Source organism: Andrena cerasifolii, chromosome 1 (assembly GCF_050908995.1).
Source record: "Andrena cerasifolii isolate SP2316 chromosome 1, iyAndCera1_principal, whole genome shotgun sequence".
NCBI classification, from domain to species: domain Eukaryota; kingdom Metazoa; phylum Arthropoda; class Insecta; order Hymenoptera; family Andrenidae; genus Andrena; species Andrena cerasifolii.
Window position 1 is genome coordinate 23,905,702 of NC_135118.1, and position 20,241 is coordinate 23,925,942.

Sequence of the window (20,241 nt, forward strand, 5' to 3'; positions counted from 1 at the left end):
GGTCGATTAGAAAATTTTCGCTTCGCGTTTTTTGTGGTAAAATTTGAGGAGATGGAAGTGGACAGGGGCGAGCTTATGGGATTATTTATTGCTTAAATTGGAGACTCAGCTACAGCCATGCATTGGTGTAATGAGACATGTACATATGTAGTTTATGTTAAAATTTAATGAATTTGGGTATTTCACTTTTTGGAGTCTGTTTATACGGGGCGAGGTTTTATTATTATTATTATTATTATTACGACTTTGTTACTCCTTAAATGGGAAATTTAATACATATAAATTAGGGTAAGGGCGAGGCAGCAGTAGGAACTATTAATAAGCCTTTTAATACGAATATTGTACTGTGAGGAAGACGAATATTATGAAATTTAGAATTGGGATGCTTGTGATACCTTCTGCTATGTCAGTTAGTTGATCTGGAAATAATTACTGATTATAGCTCCTAAGGGCCCTAAGCGTGCCTGCCAGATCTCTAACATCCCTGTGCACCTTTTCCTAGATACTTTTATTCACAGCCCTGACATTCCAATGAAAATACAATCGTCAATCAAGAATTCAAGGCATCATTTCGTATTCGATCAGCACTTTCCGTGCCACTGGGCCACTCGCATTATCTAGGTATAGGTCGCTCACGACGTCTGTCGAAAATGAAGCTTTCAAGATAGAAGCAGTTATATTCCTCCATCCGACGTTGAATTAAACAAAGTGAAAATAGAAGCTGGATGCACACTAAGGTTACCACAGCTAACTTCTCTACATCTGATCAAACTTCGCGAAACGCTATTAGTTTGATGAATTTTAGAGTCGTAATCATAATCGTATGTTTAACAGCTGTATTGGACGTGTCAACTGGCTGGAATGCTCCGTGACCCAAAGATTAGTCACCACGCTCGCGTTTCGTGGCAGTGCCGCGCAGAAAGAGGCACGTGCATCCTCCTCTTCGACGTTCACTCTATCGTCACGCGATCGCGAGTCGCTGCCGATGACCATCGCAACTCCTCCTCGCGAGTTCCAAAATAAAAACCGCTGATAGCGGGGAACGCGATGCGCGTCGGAAAGTTTTCGTAACCGGATACGAACCGCGATATTTTGGCGCGTGTCGCTAAATTTAACGCGTGCCACTCGCCCCCGGAGAAAGGGAAGACAGTAATTAACACGATACCCCCTGCTTTCTTCTGTTTCAGCTGCAGGAACGCGAGACGTCAGAGGATTCACCGTTGAAGGTAGGAACGATCAATTTGACAGACATTCTCTGTATTCAACACCTTACACAATTTCTTCAATTTTATCGACGATGTGATCAATCGATTTTTATGCGAGATTGTTTCTTAGATAAAGTTTGTTACATTCACTGCTCTTGCAGTCAGTGGCGGATTTTAGGGTCTGGGCCCCTGCTCAGAAGGCCCCGCAGGGCTCCATCTTCCAAAATAATTATGATTTTATCCAAAAACTATATGTTTTTTGTTTCCTATAATTTTCATACCACACGGCGCGTGAATTTATTTGTAATTCTGTTACGTATACAGGGTGTCCCAGAATGTTTACCACCTGGGCCTTTTTCCCTAAATCCACCACTGCTTGCAGTTTTGTCATAACGTATTTGAAAAGATTCTTCTATGTACATACGTACAGTTCCCTTGAGCAAAACCGACGGGTTGGAAACTTTCACCCTCTTCAGCTTCCCTCCTAACATCAATAACAATAAAGAATTCATAGTAGCAAGTATTTGAAACAACTCGCAACGGACAATGTTACTACACATTTTTCCTTCGAAGCCCACAGCAAATATTTTTCGAAGTTGACACTATTTCTCCATCAGCGTGTACATTAGAATGCCTGAAAAATACAACGTACCTATATCTACTATCGCAAGAAATAACACATATTACCCATTTTAATAATTAACCCCTCGTTGACACTCTGGGTGTGAGCCACCCATAAGCTGATTTTGACGATCCGTACCTTCTATATGTAAAATAAATATCTTTTTTCCAAAGTCGACTTACAGACTATTTTTTCTCTCAAAATATTATATCTGAACAACAACTCTGTAGATTTGTAGCTTCTAATATTGAAATTTGTAAAAGTTACAATTTTTTGAAGATTTCCTTCGTTTTTTTCGACATCTGGTAATCTAGAATTTTTCCACAAAAGCTGGGATACAATTTCAATAAAACAACTATTGGAATACATTGTAGAGACTTCGAAAATGACCCATGATTTTTTTCATAACGATTGGATTCTTTAGATGGGAATGGCAATCGTTCGAAAATTGCTCTAGGTGTGAGCCACCCAGGTATGCCAAAGTTGATCGAAAAAGGAGGTGCGTCAACGAAGGGTTAAAATTAACAAGCACCATTCAAGCTTAATCACTTTAAAAACTCAACAGAGCTCGACGCTCGTAAAAAGTCGCATAACTCATTTTCCAAACCTCCCTGCATTAGTTTCCTCCCCTCCTTGGGCCCTCAAAAGTCGCCCTTTAAACTTCTCCTCAGCGACCCACTTTTCCCAGCGTTGACGCGTCGAAATTGCGGTGCATCCGCAGCGCGGGAATGCTCGCCACCTCCTCGGCGCCCGCGCCCTTTCCTCTTCCGCAATATCGTCGCCTCGCCGATTTATATTGAATATCTGACCGTGCTCGATCCCGCCGCTAGCCGTTCGCGCGGGCTCCACCGACGAATGCAATTACAAGCGCATCGAAACTGGGCCAACCCCTTAGAGCGCCGCGCTCCCCGCGGAGTTGCGGGGGTGGAGGCCTGCCAAGGAAACGGCGCGACCCAGGGGGCGATCCTCGCGAACGTGATCAGGTGTTTTCGCGATGGCAGACGTTTCTGGATTGAAAAATGGGGAAGCGGTGGGTGGCCGTTGGGCACGTTGCGCGAATTGATATTCTGGGGATGCTTGACAGACAGGTGGGCTACGAGGGTGGGTCTTTCTTGCTGGCGGTAATTAGCCTGTCGACTGGGGTATTCCTTGGCTAGGTACGCCTTCGGCGTAATTAAAAACGAGTATAGGGGAATTAGTTTACGTCACTCGTAGCGAATGGTACGTTTGATGCAAGGCTATATTTACTGTGCCTGTATGTAATCGGAGTATTGAATCTTCGCGGTGAATTGGCTCGTGTTCCATAGTTAACGTGTAGTAAATAGAATTGGGACGTAGAGTTTGAAGTCTTTAAGGGACTTTTGGTAATCTCATTGCTGTAAAAACTTGGATCTTTCTTTGGAGTTTGCGTGTGTGTGTGTATGTGTGAATGGTGTGCGTCCTGAGCGAATGCTGGAGAATATTCGCTGCCAAGCACGTGGCTCGTGTTTGGAGGATTCAGGAACGTTCTAAATGTCTCGCGAAGCTTTTGGAAAGCTTCCTGTCCAGAAGCTGTGTGACAAAAGACAATCGCGACTGACCATATAATAGGAGCGTCCGGCAGCTACGCGTTCTTCCTACCACGCGAATCGAGAAGGCATAAGTAGCGTCGTAGCGTCGGCAACGTCCATTTATATACAGTACATTCATTCAAGTTCCACTAAGTTTTTATTTACCTACTGCTTTAAGGGGACTAGGCAGTCGAAAAATCGATTTTTTTATTGCATTTTCCGAAAGTACTATCTTTTCTCAATACAATGCCGCTTGGTTTAGAGTAAAATTTGCAAAATTGCAGATTTGGCAGCTAAAAACGTCAAGCGGCAACCTATAGCGTCGCCTTTGCCCAGAAACTTTAAATGCGTTTTTCTCGAATATGTTTTTCTCTTCATTTGTTCCTGATTGCGAGCGAACTGAGGTTCAAATCGACTTGGAAAAAATTACAGGATGTGTAGAACATGTGTCATTTCGGCGCAAACCTCTGATATGGCCGGTAAAAATTCGAGACTTTCATAAAAAAAATTAAGAAGTCACCGGATTTTGGTAGAACACAAACAATGATGGTGCGCTAAATGAACTATTCGATCAAAAAACTGGTACGCTTAACTGAGGATAATTGTATTACGAATATTCCCTGAAAATTTCCAGTGAATCCGATAAAAATTTACTGACTTATTAATGCGTCCAGTTTGAAAAATGTAGTTTCGAGATAATCGCGTTTAAAGTTCTGACAGAAGTTATATTCCGCAACTCAAAGATCGCAGCTGTCTCGTCATGGTCAGCGATTCTGTACCCAGTTCTAAGTAATATATAAGCTCATAATCCCTCTTATTAGATACATTTGAATTCGTGGACATAAACTTTTCAGGCGATTGACACCAAGGTACCTATTCGCGCACTCGATTCTGAGCGCTGCGCTACCTACACAAAACCTTCCGTAACTCCCCGAATTTTTAGAGATCCACTTTGAAATCGTGCAGGTATATTTTTGAGACCTCAAATACTATGAAAATGCACGAAAAGAAAAATCGGGAAAAAAATTTTCACAGTGGCTTCCCTCCTTAAAAACCCTCTGAACAATTCCCACTGTACTGCCAATGAGTGGCATCTCCACATTTGTTTTAACATTCCCTGATCCACCGGATCACCAACGCTGCACAGGAATCGAAGTTCCTCTCGCATCCAAATTAACCATTATCGCATCAGAATCTCAGGAAACGAATGAATAAATCCTTCTTGCGATACCACAATCTTAATCATTTCGATTTTACAGTCGATCGCTCCCGACTTCGTCACCAATCTCCACAACATTAATTCACAGTGGCGCTAACGAAGTGCCAGCCAGAGCCGGAGGATCGTCGGACGCGACGGAAGCGCGAAAGTAAAGATCGAAACGGGTTATCGTCCCCAGAAGCGTTGCACCTCGGCCGATTTTCGATAGCGCATCCCCCGGCGGAAGCGGGGCTTAGCGACGGTTCTTACCACCCCTCGAGGCCTTCAATTACTGCAAGGACGACGCGACACCCTCCCCTGCCCCCCTCCGGCCACGCCCCCTTCCGGCGGAACCGAGCACCGGGGCTGACGTAAAGTATGACGCACGGAGTAATTTTAATTACGCGATGCAGCAGGCCTGAATTGTTGCTACCGGGAGCTTCAGACATATTGGACTAATTCACGTCATTCGAGCGACACTTATTAAACCCGGGAATGCCGTCAGCCTTAATCCTCGTAGAATGCAAGATGAGCCGGGGGATGTGGGAGAAGAAGCGGAGGGAGAGAAAAGGTGAGAGAGGACGTGATAATCTCCGAGGCGAGTCGCACTTGGAAAGTCCCGGTGAAGTTTCCTCGGAGACCTTCGCCTCTACCAATCTACCTTCAAATAATAGACCAGACCATTGTCATTCTGCAGGGAGCAGTTGTCTGTTGTCGCCCCGGCAGCTTTTTTTTTCCTAGTCCCTTCCCTTATCTCGACGCTTCCCGTCTTCGAAATTAAGTCCCCTGGTGCTACGAGCCACCATTGCACGTGGATTACAAACTCGGGACCACTAAGAACACTTCTCAATGAATTCCTGATCTTTCTGCACGGTTCTTAACAAGATCACTGATCTGAATTTTCTGAAACAGTAATCACCTAGTAAATTTCATTGAATTTGCATTAGAAATATTTTTTTCCCATTCAACTCGGCTCCCCCTAAGATTAAATCCAGGGTGCGCTACTGTATTGCGCGTCTACTTAATCATTGCTGAATCAATTTCTCTACTTTCTGCAGCAGCATTGCCTACCTCCTGCATTCAGTAACCGGTGACCGAAGCAGCGTGCGTCGCGCGTTAAAAGCCGATCGCCAAGGAAAGGGAGCCAGAGCCCCGTAATAATCGGTCGTCTTTGGGCCAGGGGTAACGAAGGCGAAAGAAAACACGGCTGCACGACATAATCGGCGAATAATAATCGGCCGGTGCATCGTTATCGGGCGAGGATAACGAGCGCTATCGTTAAGTTTTAATGAGCGCTAGCCCTAAATTAATATAACGATCCCTCGCGCGGACCGTGACGGGGCCCCGTAAGCCTCGAAGTCCCGTGACTTGACACGCTGGCCACAACACCGTGACGACACTACCTTGGCCATGTGAGCTTGCACCTTCATCGATGCCCGGCAGTCGTCCTGATTGCCTGTGAATTATTGATTAATCGCTGGACTCCCAGTTTCGGGAGAGCTTGATCGTGTGTGACTTACATGCTCCCTGCTCTGTGCCATCGCTTCTTTTCATGGACGCACAGAGTTCTATTTTTTTTTTCTTCCTCTCTTGCTGTCTGGTAAGAAACCTTTGTTCTGAAAATCCGTCGGCACGAGAAGCCGAGCTGTCGATGTCAATTAACGGGGAGCGTTGCTTCTCCGTTGATTAAAGCCATCGATCTAGGTAATTAGCGATTAATGAGGGAATCGCCCCTTGGAACGGCGCGGCTTGGTTGGAATAGTTCATCGCCATCGGTTCATCGCTAACTGACCGTAATTAATGCGTGCACTACTACGGTTTCTTCAGCTATCAGGGGCTCCTGCGATCGCTGTAGCTTCTGATGGCTTGATAGAAGTAGATTTGGGGGATGGAAATAGGAAGCGAAGGAATTCTCAATTGTCCAAACGGTGTTAGGACGCTTTATCTCGCTGGTGCTGAATTTTCAATTAAAGATTATCGTCTTCTGATAGTTGATAGTTTTCTGGTTTCCTTCGAAACTTTTTCTTCATGAATATTCTAATTGCAAGTGGTGTATCAGCTAACTAATGTCACTGATAATTGTTTCCATAAGAAAAAGGGTAAAAGTGTCACCTGTGGATTCATCGATTCACATGATATACATTTGAAGTATGAAATATTAAAAGTATCAAAAGCTTCACTGCTACTTTCAACTTGCAATTGCGTCGTGGCCGTTTCAAGCATTCCCATCGATGCGATTCACAGAGGTTTCGCTGCAGTCGCAAGAATAAAAGAGCTGCTGGGTAAAAATCCAGGCCGTCGTTCAATTAGCGCCGTCGAAGTCGACGTTGCCCCTCGAGAAAGTGCCGGCTGGTTTAATTAAGCCGGGGCGAGGCCCGTGAAGCTTGTAAATAACATCAGACGCCATAACACGATTCCGTGGCATCGACAAAGATGTATTCCAGGGATGCGCAAGGGGCGGGAGGGAGAGGAACTGGAAACGGGCATTGCGCCCACCTCGAGACACTTCCTCGAGGTTAGGCACGCAAGTCTGCGCTAACATCAGCCTTCAGACGCCGTTTCCGGAGGGAAGGCACCCGACTTCCCTTCTCGTATGCTTGATCTTGTCCCCCTTTTCCTGTATACATGCATGGGTAAGCCCCGCGGCACTGGTCTGCACCAGCCTTTCTCATGTTCCCTAACCTTACCACAGAGCTTCGGCCGGCTCGCGTATTTTCCTCGCGATTTATCTGCCACGGGGACCTTATTTAGGCGGCCAGCCGATTCCCTGGCCATAGAATACAGCCGCGAGCCCCTTTACCAGTCATTCAGGTCCTCGTGAGTCACGAAGCCTGCGGAAGGATGGATTGCTCCTTAGCGGGTGAAGGTGGCACGAGTAGATCTAAATCCTAGATAGTGGCCGCTGGACATCTTTGTTTCCTATCTTTGATCCTTTTATTGGTTGGTTTTGCGTTGCGACTTGAATTGATGGCTTTGCTGGAGGAGGGGTGCAGCTCCATTTTTTACAGTTTTTGAGTTACGACGTGTACTATGTGTAGAAAGATTCTATATCGTTTGGTGTACGTTTCATGCAAATCCGATAACAAATGAGCGATTTATTGTGATTTTTGAATCTGCACCCGTTACTGTTTCGCGCGATACGAATGCTCCGGATTCGAAAAATTCGTCGAAAATAGAAATAGAAACATGTCAACTCAATAACTACTGCTTATTGTGTGAAAATATAGGGAAGACCGGGGCTAGTTGTTACAATTTTCAGTTTTTTATTTTTTATTTTTGTTTGCATTCCATATTCAATACTATCAATGACTCTCACTTAAAGTACGTATTTTCCTCTACCGATGGCCGCTATCGCATGTAATTAAAGGAGAACCATGACTTTGAAACAAGACATTTTGATGGTCGAGACATGTTGTATCAACGTGCCCCGAGTAGGGGCTAGTTGTTACTCAGTACGAGGCAAGTTGTTACAGGATTAAATTTTACGAAACGAGGCTTATTATGAGTAATATAATTATATTTTCTTGGACAAAAGTAAATTTATTAATGGTAAGAATCTATTACAATAAATATACAATAAAAAATCCATTTTAAAAATAATAAGAAACTACTGAAATCGGTTGCACTAATTATCGTCGTCCATTTCATACGGGGAGTCGTGTCTATTATTTGTGGTGGTTTTATTTCTCATCTGCCTTTTCTTTATTGTATGTTTTTTTTTATTTTTATGCCATCAGTTTCCTTTTTAAATTTTTTTAATAAAATCTTTTTAGGTTTTGATTTTTACTTTTCGTATTTTCTTTTAACAGTTGAAAGGGTTAAATTAATAAATTAATTACTAAATACAATGTAACAACATGCCTCTTTCCCTCTGTAACAACATGCCCCTTGTCTTGTGTAACAATTTGCCCCGGTTGACACCGTTGTGTATAAAAAGCTATAAGTTCATACCAGTTTGGTGTATTCTCATGTTCTTGGTACGAATCTGCAGCTAAAGGAACACTGATTCAAACGTGGTAATATTAATTTACATACATTTATCTGTCTGTTCGGTAGAAAAGATAAAAATTACTATTAGTACCGAAAACATAAAAAACTGTAATAAAGTGACAACGCGTGAACCGACTACAAACAAACAACATACACAACTGTGCATGGTTGAAACGCATCAGCCACTTCATCGTCGAAGTGATAGTGCAAGCGAAAAAAATTTAAATTGCTTTGTAACAACCTGCCCCTGTAACATCTAGCCTCGGTCTCCCCTATATTTTTCAATTAGTTTTTTAACGTTAAGTCAAAGCAGTAATTTTATAAACAGTTTTCTTTTAATTTATGTGAAATGAAAGGTGAATTTCGAGGGTTTGTTGCTTAAGTGGGGATTGTGAGCGAAATAACTAGTGTGTGTCGAATTATAAATCGGCAGAGGATGGTGTGATAAGATACTTGGAATTTACTGGAATGAAGTGAAATTAGAAACTATGGGTAGGTACTATGGGTATATATATGTATACAGGTGCTCTCTACATATACTCTCCTTAAATCAACGCATTTCCACAAACAAATACGATACAAATACGACTATAGTTCCATTCCACCCCCATCACTTAGCCCCGCCCGCTGTATCTAAAACACAAATCCCACAAACCTGCATATAAAAACCTTTACACTCGACAATACGGCTGTCCACTTTACGCAGCTTCATTTCAACGAAACATCGAGACCGTCTCCGGTCCACGCAGCAACCCTCGCGACGGTACCCCGTTGACATAACCGCGTCGTAATGCGCGATAATGCATAATAATGCATCGCAGGAAGGGGGAGGCGGCTCGGCCGCGTAATGCACGTAAAATGGTCCCCGTCCCCGCGAGTGCTTTTCTTCATTTCATCGTCGGCCATTAAACGCGCTGTGATTTCCTGCTGCCTACACCATTGCCGCGGCGTAATCTAATTTCGCGGGCAGCTCGCGCAATTATTGCCTGCGCGAGAAGGGCCTAGCGAGCCGCGCGATACGCGTGCTTTAATGGCCGTTATTAGGACCTCGTGAAACACGACGTTGCGCGCTCCAACACACCTGCATAATCGCCCGAATCTCTGTCACTTACTGAAGCTTCCTCGCGCGAGAATTTGGCCCGAATCGCGCCACTGTTTTGCAAGAACGTACGTTCAGGGGGTGGAATAAGATTGTTGACGCTGGCACGATGGCCATCTTGGTGAACGCGGGGCGGTGCGAAGGGATAGAGGATTCCTATCCCTCGAGCTGGGACGAATCGAATTTTCCATCCGAGCGCAGATTTGTTTTGGATAGAGCGGAATTTGCAATGCATAGGCGGGGCATCGAGCGATGCTCTTCCGATCCGCGAGACAACAGGGCGTCGTTAGTCGTTAAGCATGGTAATACGCGGGAAAGTTACCGTAAAATATGGTAATTAGAGTCGTCCAGATTATAGCGAGAAGCGGCGACGAGTGGAGGGGCCATCGAACGTTCCCGGCGCTCGCGACGGCAAACAGCTTAGAATAATTTAAACGTCCGCCAGATAGAGACCGAACGTTTAAACTGCGCCCCCGCGGCGATCAAATACCCGCCCGAAATTACAATATTGAATGGCGAAACTGTTTGCAAACAACGCCTCGTGTTTCATTCACTTTGCTGACTGCAGGTGCTAGGCTGGCTGTCTAATAAACGCTGCTGCATAAGGGCTGCGCTGGTCGTTGTAAACTATTGATTCAGCTTCTTATTTGTTACACTAGGAGCTCTTTATTATTCCTGGCTGAAATAGCTGGAGACTTTCTGCAAAATGGTGACAACAATTTGAAAAGAACGTCAAAGAAGGTGTATAAAAATATTTGAAAAATTCTAGGTACTAGGTACAAGTTTGTTTAATAAACGCTGCTCCATAAGGGCTGCGCTGGTCGTTGTAAACTATTTATTCAGCTTCTTATTTGTTACACTAGGAGCTCTTTATTATTCCTGGCTGAAATAGCTGCAGATTTTCTGTAAAATGGTGACAACAATTTCAAAAGAACGTCAAAGAAGGTGTATAAAAATATTTGAAAAATTCTAGGTACTAGGTACAAGTCTGTTTAATAAACACTGCTCCATAAGGGTTGCGCTGGTCGTTGTAAACTATTGATTCAGCTTCTTATTTGTTACACTAGGAGCTCTTTATTATTCCGGGCTGAAATAGCTGGAGACTTTCTGTAAAATGGTGACAACAATTTGAAAAGAACGTCAAAGAAGGTGTATAAAAATATTTGAAAAATTCTAGGTACTAGGTACAAGTCTGTTTAATAAACGCTGCTCCATAAGGGCTGCGCTGGTCGTTGTAAACTATTGATTCAGCTTCTTATTTGTTACACAAGGAGCTCTTTATTATTCCGGGCTGAAATAGCTGGGGACTTTCTGTAAAATGGTGACAACAATTTTAAAACAACGTCAAAGAAGGTGTAATAATATTTGAAAAATTCTAGGTACACGAAATTACCAAGCACCTGTTTCGCGAATGACATTGAAAACGAGAGAAAAACACGACCCATATTATTAGGGTGTCCTATTTTCCCCCACACTCGCAAAATCCCCGAAACGCACAATTTCAATTGGAAGATTATAACAAATGAATATTGACAGCAAATTCTATTATTTCGCGAGTCTGGTTAAGAATGGAAAGGAAATCGCGTTACTTCTTGCAAGGGGCGAAGCGTGTCGCGAGATTAAGGGCGCACAGTGTCGTAGAGAATGAACATTCCATTAACAAGCTGGGTGCGAATGGAAATCTTCGTTACTGTACGAAAATTCATGGCACAGTACATCCCCCGTCCCTACTTCGACGCTAACACCTTATCCAGGGTGAAACGGACCAGGGACCTCGTATAAAGTAGAGGTTACGATCGAACTGAAGTCTGAAATAAGCGCGGGAATCCCTGTTCTTAAGGTGTTAACGTGGGACTGTCGTGAGAGTTCTCGTTGAATTTTACTGAGGCAAGAGAACCTTCACAGAAATCAAGCCTGTTAGTCACCTAGTTGCAAGAGTCTGTCTGAATCTATCGGTGTACCTATTCCCCTGCGTAGACGATGCTTGAACGAATCCCCGGCCTAAATAAACGTTCCAGGTGCCATTGAAGAAAGTAAGATTAATACCGCAAGAACTTTCGACGGACTGAGCTAACATTCGGTGGTGGTCACCTTGCGACACTAACAAAGATCTGCTTGATTTACAGCATGCTTAGAGCCTCCTCTGCAACACCTACATTCTCAGGGAGCGAATTTCCTGGCAGGCGATAAGGGTAATACCGTCAAACGGCACCCGTCGTCTTTCAGAAGTTTCGAAGATCCAAGGCACGCGCTGTAACCTTTCCGATCTCCTCTGCGCGCGAATTGCAACGGTGTCGCGGAGGAGCTGTCATACTGTAGAGAATATCTATGTGGTACAGTATAGAATGAACGTTTGGGGATCCCCAAAGGGTAGACACTGGAACGTTCTGTTTTAAATAACACTTGTAATGATCAAGGGTTGAGCATCCCGCAAGAACCGTCAACACGATACCTGACCCCACTGTGCCCCCGTGAAATGTTTTCTGAGTTCACGATCGCTTTGTGGGACACTGGCATGCCGCGAACGCTTTCTTGCCCCGGCAGGATAACAGATTCTTACGTACTTTCATTGCTTTTATCAATTGGAATACTGATTTGTAAGCGATCAATTGGAGGATCCAGACTTTGTCCCTGCTTCATCCACTGTACGACCCTCAGAAGTGACAAGCCATCGCGTCATAACAGCAGAATAATCTAAAAAAACACTCGAAAGATACAACAAAAAATGACTCTCGTCCAAATGGCGACTTTCCTATACAGGTCTCCCTCGATCCCGAAGAGAAGGCTTCCTCCACTTAACTCGCTCATTAAATCTCACCCTCAGAACACAAATAACCCCACCACCAACCCCCACAGTCCACATCGTCGAGCTCGTACGATTCGATCTCGCGCAACAATAAACAACCCCCGATGCCGCGATAGGTGTGTCCTCGCAGCTACCGCGGCAGTTTCTCGGCGAAAATCGAATCAACAGCGACGCCGAGTCTCGCTGTTCTATTAATATGCCAGAAACGTGCGCTATAAATTGCATTTCGGCCCACGCTATCGGCGGCGGGGCGCGGAGGCAAGGACAATCGACCCGTAGGTGTCACGAGACATACGCGCGCTCATAAAGCACGCGGCTCGTGCCTCCAATCTTTCTGAAATATTCAGAATCCCGCGCTCCAGCGACGGACCAGTCGGCGCGCCGCCTAATCCCGCGACCAGGATCAGAGATTGGGCTTTCAACTTTTATGGAGCAGAGCGTCGACGCGAGCGCTTGTTTCGCGTGGAAATTGGCCGATACCGGGCGTGGCTGAGCTGCGAAAGTTTAACCGCGCCGGCGGCTTCGGTTCGGGCGAAGCAGCGTCGCAAATTGTGACGAGTCGAATAAAAATTTACGGTTGAGGGGCGTGAAGCGAATTCTCCCCGTTTTAGGGGGCAGGAGGCGAGTGACCGCGCGACGAACGGGGGTTGTTCGCGATTTTAGGCGAGTTCTATTAAGAATTTTATTTCGTGTGCTCTGCTTTATGGGTAACAGGGATTGTCGCGCGAGATTGTTATTCTAAGGCTTGAGGAGGTGGAAATAAAGCTGGTGTGAACACAAGATGGCGTCGTTAAGTGCGATCGGAGTACCGAGGTTTGAGGTAATCAGACATTTAAGGGTTGTTTGAAGAGCGATGCGGTTTCAGGGGTCATTCTATTTTGATCGGCCGAAAAATTAGGCTATTTGTAAAACAATTTGGTTACACAGAGTAATCTATAGTTGTAATATGTTGTGATTTCATTTACTGTAAAATTCTGTACAATCGTTACAAGAATCGGTTCTATAACCGCTTTGTAACTTATATAGAACCTAAAAAATAAAAGTTATAGAACCTAAAAACTAAAAAATTATAGAACCTAAAAAATAAAAGTTATAGAGCTATATAGGAACCGTAACTTATACTTATATAGTTTGATATTTAGGTTCTTTATAACGGTTATTCCGAATAAAGGCTTTTCATAACTCTTTCAAGAACCGAAATCTTTATAATAACGGTTTCAAGCCCTGACTTTTAGCCCCGGTCTCCCCTACTCATTCGTATACATACGAGTTTCATCCTACCTGCAGGGCCTACTATGTGAGCTTTACCGATTGGAGTCCACTAGCAGGCCCAGGACGAAATGCAAAACTTTTTTTTTCTCCTTTCATGCTACCTACCAACCATTCCATTACCTCTGCCAAAGATCGATCATTTCCAGCCCAAATCGAAACCGAGAGAAAACAACTAAAAACCTCACACAAAGCAACACCAATGCCCCAACGAAACGCAAGACGACCATATCTCACTCTCCGACGGTGGAAGCATTCGTGACTCCCTCCCAGGAGAAGCACCTCCCCGGTGCACGCTACAAACGTGATCAAAAGCGCATCCAGGGCCCTCCTCGAATGAACCCGAGCGTCCCGGTCGAGAATCAATTTTAATCATTGTAATGCTCACCTCCAGACCCTCGGCCAGTCGTCATCGTTATTGGAAATCGTGGCAGGGTAATTAAACGCCGGTTGCTTGGCCTGGCAAACGAAAACTGCCCCCCTCCCCGTTCAACCGTCAAGGTCCCTTGGTCGTAAAGTTTTCGAGTGCACGGAGCGTGGCATTATGTAATTAACGGGCGGCCCCATTATACGAAAATTCATCAAGAAATTGGCCGTGATCGGGGGGTTATCGTTGAGCAACAAGCAGCTGGCTGGCCGGCTCAAGTACTAAGAGCAAATTGCGGTTACTCTCGCTAATTGAAGCCCCGCGCTGGTACGCGCGCCGCACCGCTATAAATAGGCCCAGTTTCGCCCGGGAATCCCGCGCGCAATGCGTGCAGGCACGCGTGTCTGGCCTGCCCTTCCTGCCCCGTGTGCACGCGCGCGCGCGCGCCCGCCGATGGAGGGGCGGCTTCTTGGGCTAGGTGACGTCACTGGTAGCGGATTCGCGTGATTCGATTGGGACTACAGCGGGGAGCTAATGGGTCCCCATTCGGGACGGTTCAAAGAGCCGCAATCAAAGTATCGGTAACGCCGTTCCCGTCGCGCAGTCGTCTCCCCTGGTCGAGTATCCGCGGAATCGGTGGTCACTGGTTCATGCGAGAGTGCCGCTTTCGGATTGAAGTCGCCTGAGTGGTAAAACTCTCGGTCCAGGAAGGTGATTTGCTCGATTGACGGGAGGGTTGATTAGTTGCCTGGGTGATCGAGAGATTGAGAGGTCGCTGGTAGCGTAGGTTTTGTTGAGAGGCCTGAAGATTTGTCGTTGGTGGAAGTGGGGTTAAGACGATGGCGCACTGTTAAGCTGGGTTTACATTAGTCCAGTCGCTGGATCAAGCGAGCGGTTTGACTGGAGATCGATCGATGTCTCCGTTATTCCAGTGTTTCCTAAAACGTTGAAAGTGGTAGACTGTTAGTGTATATACACACATACATATGACTGTACGTGTTTTGTAAACACGCGGACTTCGGATCTTTAGGACCCTCGTATTGTCTTTGTTTCTGGCAGTGTCTTCGTGTTCCCCAGTTAACGAGTAGAAGTTAAAGAAGAAGCAATGAGTTAGAGATCAATGGATAAAAACCGATTCGTGCAACGTGGCCAACGTGGCGCGTTTTCACCTCAACTATTCGGAAACGAAAGCTCCCCGTGCGAGGAATGCATTAATTGGTGGCGAGCATGTCCACAGATTAATCAGCGATTTCGTCGGAACGTGTTCACGCGCAACACGTTTCGCAATGCTGTCTTCGATCGCGATCACCGTTTTTCCCCTCCGAACGACTGGCTCCGGGTAACGCGCAATTTTCTATCGCTCGTGGAAGCAGGTCGACACGCAATATTCTTTGCTGAATTGTTTCGTGGTTCCGGTCGTTTTCATCGTTGGTATGCTTCCTGGGAAGGCTCGCGTTATTTACGATTAGGGTAGACCGGGGGCGGTAGTAACACTTCGATTTTGGAATACGCTTACGCGAAAACTATTACAGTTACAACAACAGATTTTTTTATGAAAATGTTATTTACTTATCTGACATTATTTGAGCCACAACAGTTTCGCTGTATGTCAAGTAATATTCCGGTTATTAATAAAAAATGAGAAGCGTCCCGGACCCCGTAGCACAAATTTAACTTTACAAAATTAAAATATTTATTGTTTTTAATTATAATAATAAATGAAACGAGTAAAATTTATAACCAATTATGCGGTGTCGCCATTGTGGCAGAAATAGGAAACGTTTTGACTGGTGCATTCTTCATGGGATCAATCCTTACATTCAGTACATTGCACCCATTTTTTATTTGGTTTGCTTGTGCTGTGCTATAGGATTCCATGCAAACAAGACAATATTATTAATCTTCTTTGTTACTATTCGGTTCTGTCCCGGTACAACCGACCCCGACTGTCGATGTTGCAATCGCCCCCGACCAGGTTTTTGAACTTAAATTATAAATTTTTATTAACGAGACACTTAAAAGTGATAAGTATCGATCAGTATTATTTAAAAAATGGCCAGATTAAATATTAAAAATAGAGAAAACACGTACATACAAAGGGAGTAATTATATTACAATTTTAAATCTGTAAGGAAAAGTTACTTTACGGTATCGAAAAGTTATTTTCTTCACTATGCATGGCTATTGTGTATCTATACTGCTAGGATATGGATGTGTGTATTCCAAAAAAAATAATAATAATGATCTGCAAGCAGTTTAAAAATAAGATAATTATACACATGGCCAAAAACAGTGCAATCGATAACAGAATTTTGGAATTTTGTAAATAATAATATTTTTAATATATAAAGCAGAAAGTTTATATGTTTGTCTGTTGCCTAAAAACATTCGAACAGTAAACTCTGGGTAAACAATGGCCACAAACTGTACACCTACCCTATCTATCATATGTTTCGAGATATTCAACGTGTTACAATCGCCCCGCTGTTACTATCGCCCCGGGTCTACCCTACACGCGCACACGAAAACGTGGATAGAGCGCGTCGTTTCAGGCAGGACCGTTTGAATTTCAAACGAAACTGAAAATGAAATTATATAAGGGTGAAAACATCGATTGGAGAAGCCTGCATTGTTTCCTCCGGCTGTAGGTACACAAGTAGTACCTATGTGCATGCTTGCCATCGAGAAGCGAACGGTGTTCTTACTTCTCATCGGGAATTTCGCGAGGGAGCCCGATGATCAGCTAGGCGATCGACAAATGGAAACCGACATTACGAACGGAATATTTATCGAAGATCAGAAGGAACGGATCCCCTCGGTGGACTTTGCCTTGCTAATTTTAACTCGATTTGAATTTCTTTGAACGAGTCGCGCCCCAAAGCCCGCCAAAAGATCGGCCACCGGGCGACTTGTCTCTCTGCTCGGAATACGGAAACGATCGGAAAAGACGCGGTAGTCTGCTGTGGCCAACTTACTCGATTCGTCTTTACATTCTTATTAATCCGCGGTATTCGCGAAAATTCTCTAGAATTCTCTTACCAATTTTCCCATTGCTCTCGTTGTCAGATCGCTCTTAGAGGGTAAAAGTTTCGGAACCTCGAATTTCATCTTCACCCTTTCACTATTCGAAGAAATCCACAAAATTCCAGAATTCTGCTGTCAGTTTGACCAATCCCTTCATATACAGGTTGCATATTCACCTTTCCATTAACCTAAGGTAGTTACAGCTGACAGCTGGACCTCGCACTTTGCACTCTACTTCTACTTCTACATATACTATATAACTTTTAACTCTACTATTTTTCTCTTTCCTGTTTTCTTATATATATGTATTTGTTTCTTCATCTTCTTGTTACTTTCGTAATGTCTACTGGTGCAATAAATAATTATTATTATTATTATTACTAGCTTTACTATCCGGCTTTGCCCGGAATTCAGATTCTGATTTTATAAAAAAAATTCTTTAACTTTTTTGTTGATGAAAATAGTCAAATTCATCTGGATTAGCTAGGCATAAAGAACTGAGGCATCTTTCGTGACCCCAGAGTTTACTGTTCGAAAGTTTTCAGGCGACAGACAAACACAAACATACAAACTTTCTGCTTTATATATTAAAAATATTATTATTTGCAAAATTCCAAAATTCTGCTATCGATTGAACGATTACATAGGCAAATAGCTCCCCGAAGGTAACGCGAGAGATTCTTCCAGACGAGGGAACTAAGAAAGCAAGACCATCCTCTGTGTGAAGCCCATCTTAAAGATCGCAGAAACCTCGTCACGACTATTGAGACTCGTCTGCGTGCCTGTGCGCCCTGCCTAAACAGCTCCGGGGTTAGCGAAAGCTCGCGGCGTCCCTCCAGAGACAATTCGTTCTATAAAACAGATCACGTGGCCCGGCATTCTGCGGAGCAACAATGCGAGACGCGGGCCAAGAATCGAGTCACGAGGCAAATCATCGTCACTTACGGGCCACGGAGGATGTTGTTATGTTTCTCGTGATTTCATCATTAGGACGCCACTCACGGGCACTCAATTCATTAGCTCGTGTCGCGACTCGGTTTGACTTCCACGCACCGCCCGACGAGGGCAGAACGGGAGCGAGGGACAGAGAGAGAGAGGGGCGGGAGAGCGAGGTCAACGATGAGAGAACGAGCGCTGGCGAAAAGGCAGACGGTCGTGTTCCGCCTAGCACCTCCTGGCACTGAAACGCTATCTGCTTCTGGCCTCTCTATCTGTTTCCCTGGCGCCATCACACCCCCCTGCCGATGCAACTAATTTCGATCGTCCGGCGACTGGCGAGTGGCTGATTCATGGCCGACTGTGATCGAGCCTCACGATTTCGCGACTGTCCTTCTTCCTCTGCTTTCGGGATCTCGCCCGTCCTTTTCTTCTGGATTCTGGACGGCAAAGTTTCAGTGCAATGTTCGCAGTGACGTTGCAGGTAAATTACGGGTTAATACTAACTTGTTTATGTACGCGAAAAAAGGAGCCTCGGGCGATGGGATTCGAACCCAGGATCTGGCGGGTCCTCTGCGCACTGACCAGCCGCGTTACCAATTCCCCCAACGCCGCACAGTGGGACAAACTGTGCTTTTTGGGGTAGAAATCGTAGAACTTTTGATAGAAATAAGATAGAGGGATGAATCTTTTTGGAGGTTAATGCTAAGATGTTGCAGTATAAGGGACAAATATTGAAAGAGTATGTCAAACAAGTTTTGATACTAAAATTCTATGTCGAATATTCTCTCTTTTCCGAACGCTACATATATACAAACCAGGGATTGAAACGATTCCGAAAATAACTGTTTCAAACAGTTATATATCGGTTCTGACTGAAACAGTTATGAAGAACCGATATTCTGGATAACTGTTAGAAGGAACCGAAATTTCTGACTACATCGATTTCGGTTCTACAGAACCGTAACCGAAATTTCGGTTCCTTATTACAGTTATCCAGAATATTGGTTCTTCATAACTGTTTCAAGAACCGAAACCGATATCACAACTGTTTTAAACCCCTGATATAAACTAACAGGGAGCCACCTGTGTGTGAATCGCACCATAGGCCGTTGCCAAACTTCGAATACCTAAATTTAGTTTCGGCTGTAATGAGTTCAGTCTCTGTTTGCTTCTGGTTTATAGTAGGTAGTGTTGTTAAAATGAGCTTCGAGCCGTGAGCTTCAAGAGCTCGAGTCGCGGTTCAAACTCTAAAAGCTCGAACCTTTAAGGCTCGAACCCTGTAGCCGTGAGAGCTCTAGCCTTTAAAGCTCGAGTCTTCAAGCTCGAAGGCTCGAGTCGTATAAATTGTAAGTAGTGAAGTGAATATGTTATCGTCAGCGCAATGTACTTCGGTTCCCTTGACGATTGAAACAAAATCGGTTAAATCGCCTTTATAATCAATTAATTTTATGTTGAGAAACGTTCAAACCAAGAATGTAGTGAGCAGGAACGCTACAAATGTTATAAGAAGACCAGATAATATACCGAAATTTATATTATAGTGATTGTGTTGTTCTTTTTGTGTTTTATCATAATTTTATCAAAGAGTTTTGTTACAGATGACTACACTTACAAAAAATTCTATCGTATAGTTTTGTACTTTTATTGTATTATTAAAACACGGATCCAACCAATTGGTGGAACCATCAAAAAGCATCTTTCTCTGTGTGTAATTTTAACGTTTTACAATAGTGGTTGCACAAAATAAGATATAATATCAAGGACTTGGAGTTAACTTCATTACTATTAAACACAAGAGCCTTCAGCTTCGAGGCTTGAGCTTCAATGCTTGAACCTCGAACTTCCAGAGCTCGTGCTTCATATGATATTAGCCTTAAAGGCTGAGTCATTAAGGTTAAGGCTTAAAGCTTTGAAGACTCGAGCTTTATACAACACTAATAGTAGGTTTATTGGTGGGTCTCGAATATGAGTACGAAAACAAGTGTTCTTTCCTTTCTTTTACTCTTCTGGTAGGTTAACGTTTGATGTATTGTACTATACGCGAAGTCGTGAAGGGTATTCGTTTTATGAAAGAGGGGGGACACCAAACATGTGCTCAACTATGATCAATGAGACCCTGGAACTATAGATCATTAGCTTCAATATTTCAAGCCCTACCGTTGCATAAGCGTT

At 44.1% G+C, this 20,241-nt stretch overlaps 1 protein-coding gene across 1 annotated transcript in view; it reads left to right on the forward strand.

Moving 5' to 3' along the window:
- The window catches only part of Pdk1 (Phosphoinositide-dependent kinase 1), a 645,970-nt gene that overhangs the window by 229,561 nt on the left and 396,168 nt on the right, over window positions 1–20,241 (forward strand). The window contains exon 3 of the mRNA XM_076816063.1: window positions 1,188–1,226. Within this exon, the coding sequence (XP_076672178.1) occupies window positions 1,188–1,226 (39 nt within the window). The remainder of the gene's footprint in view (window positions 1–1,187; window positions 1,227–20,241) is intronic.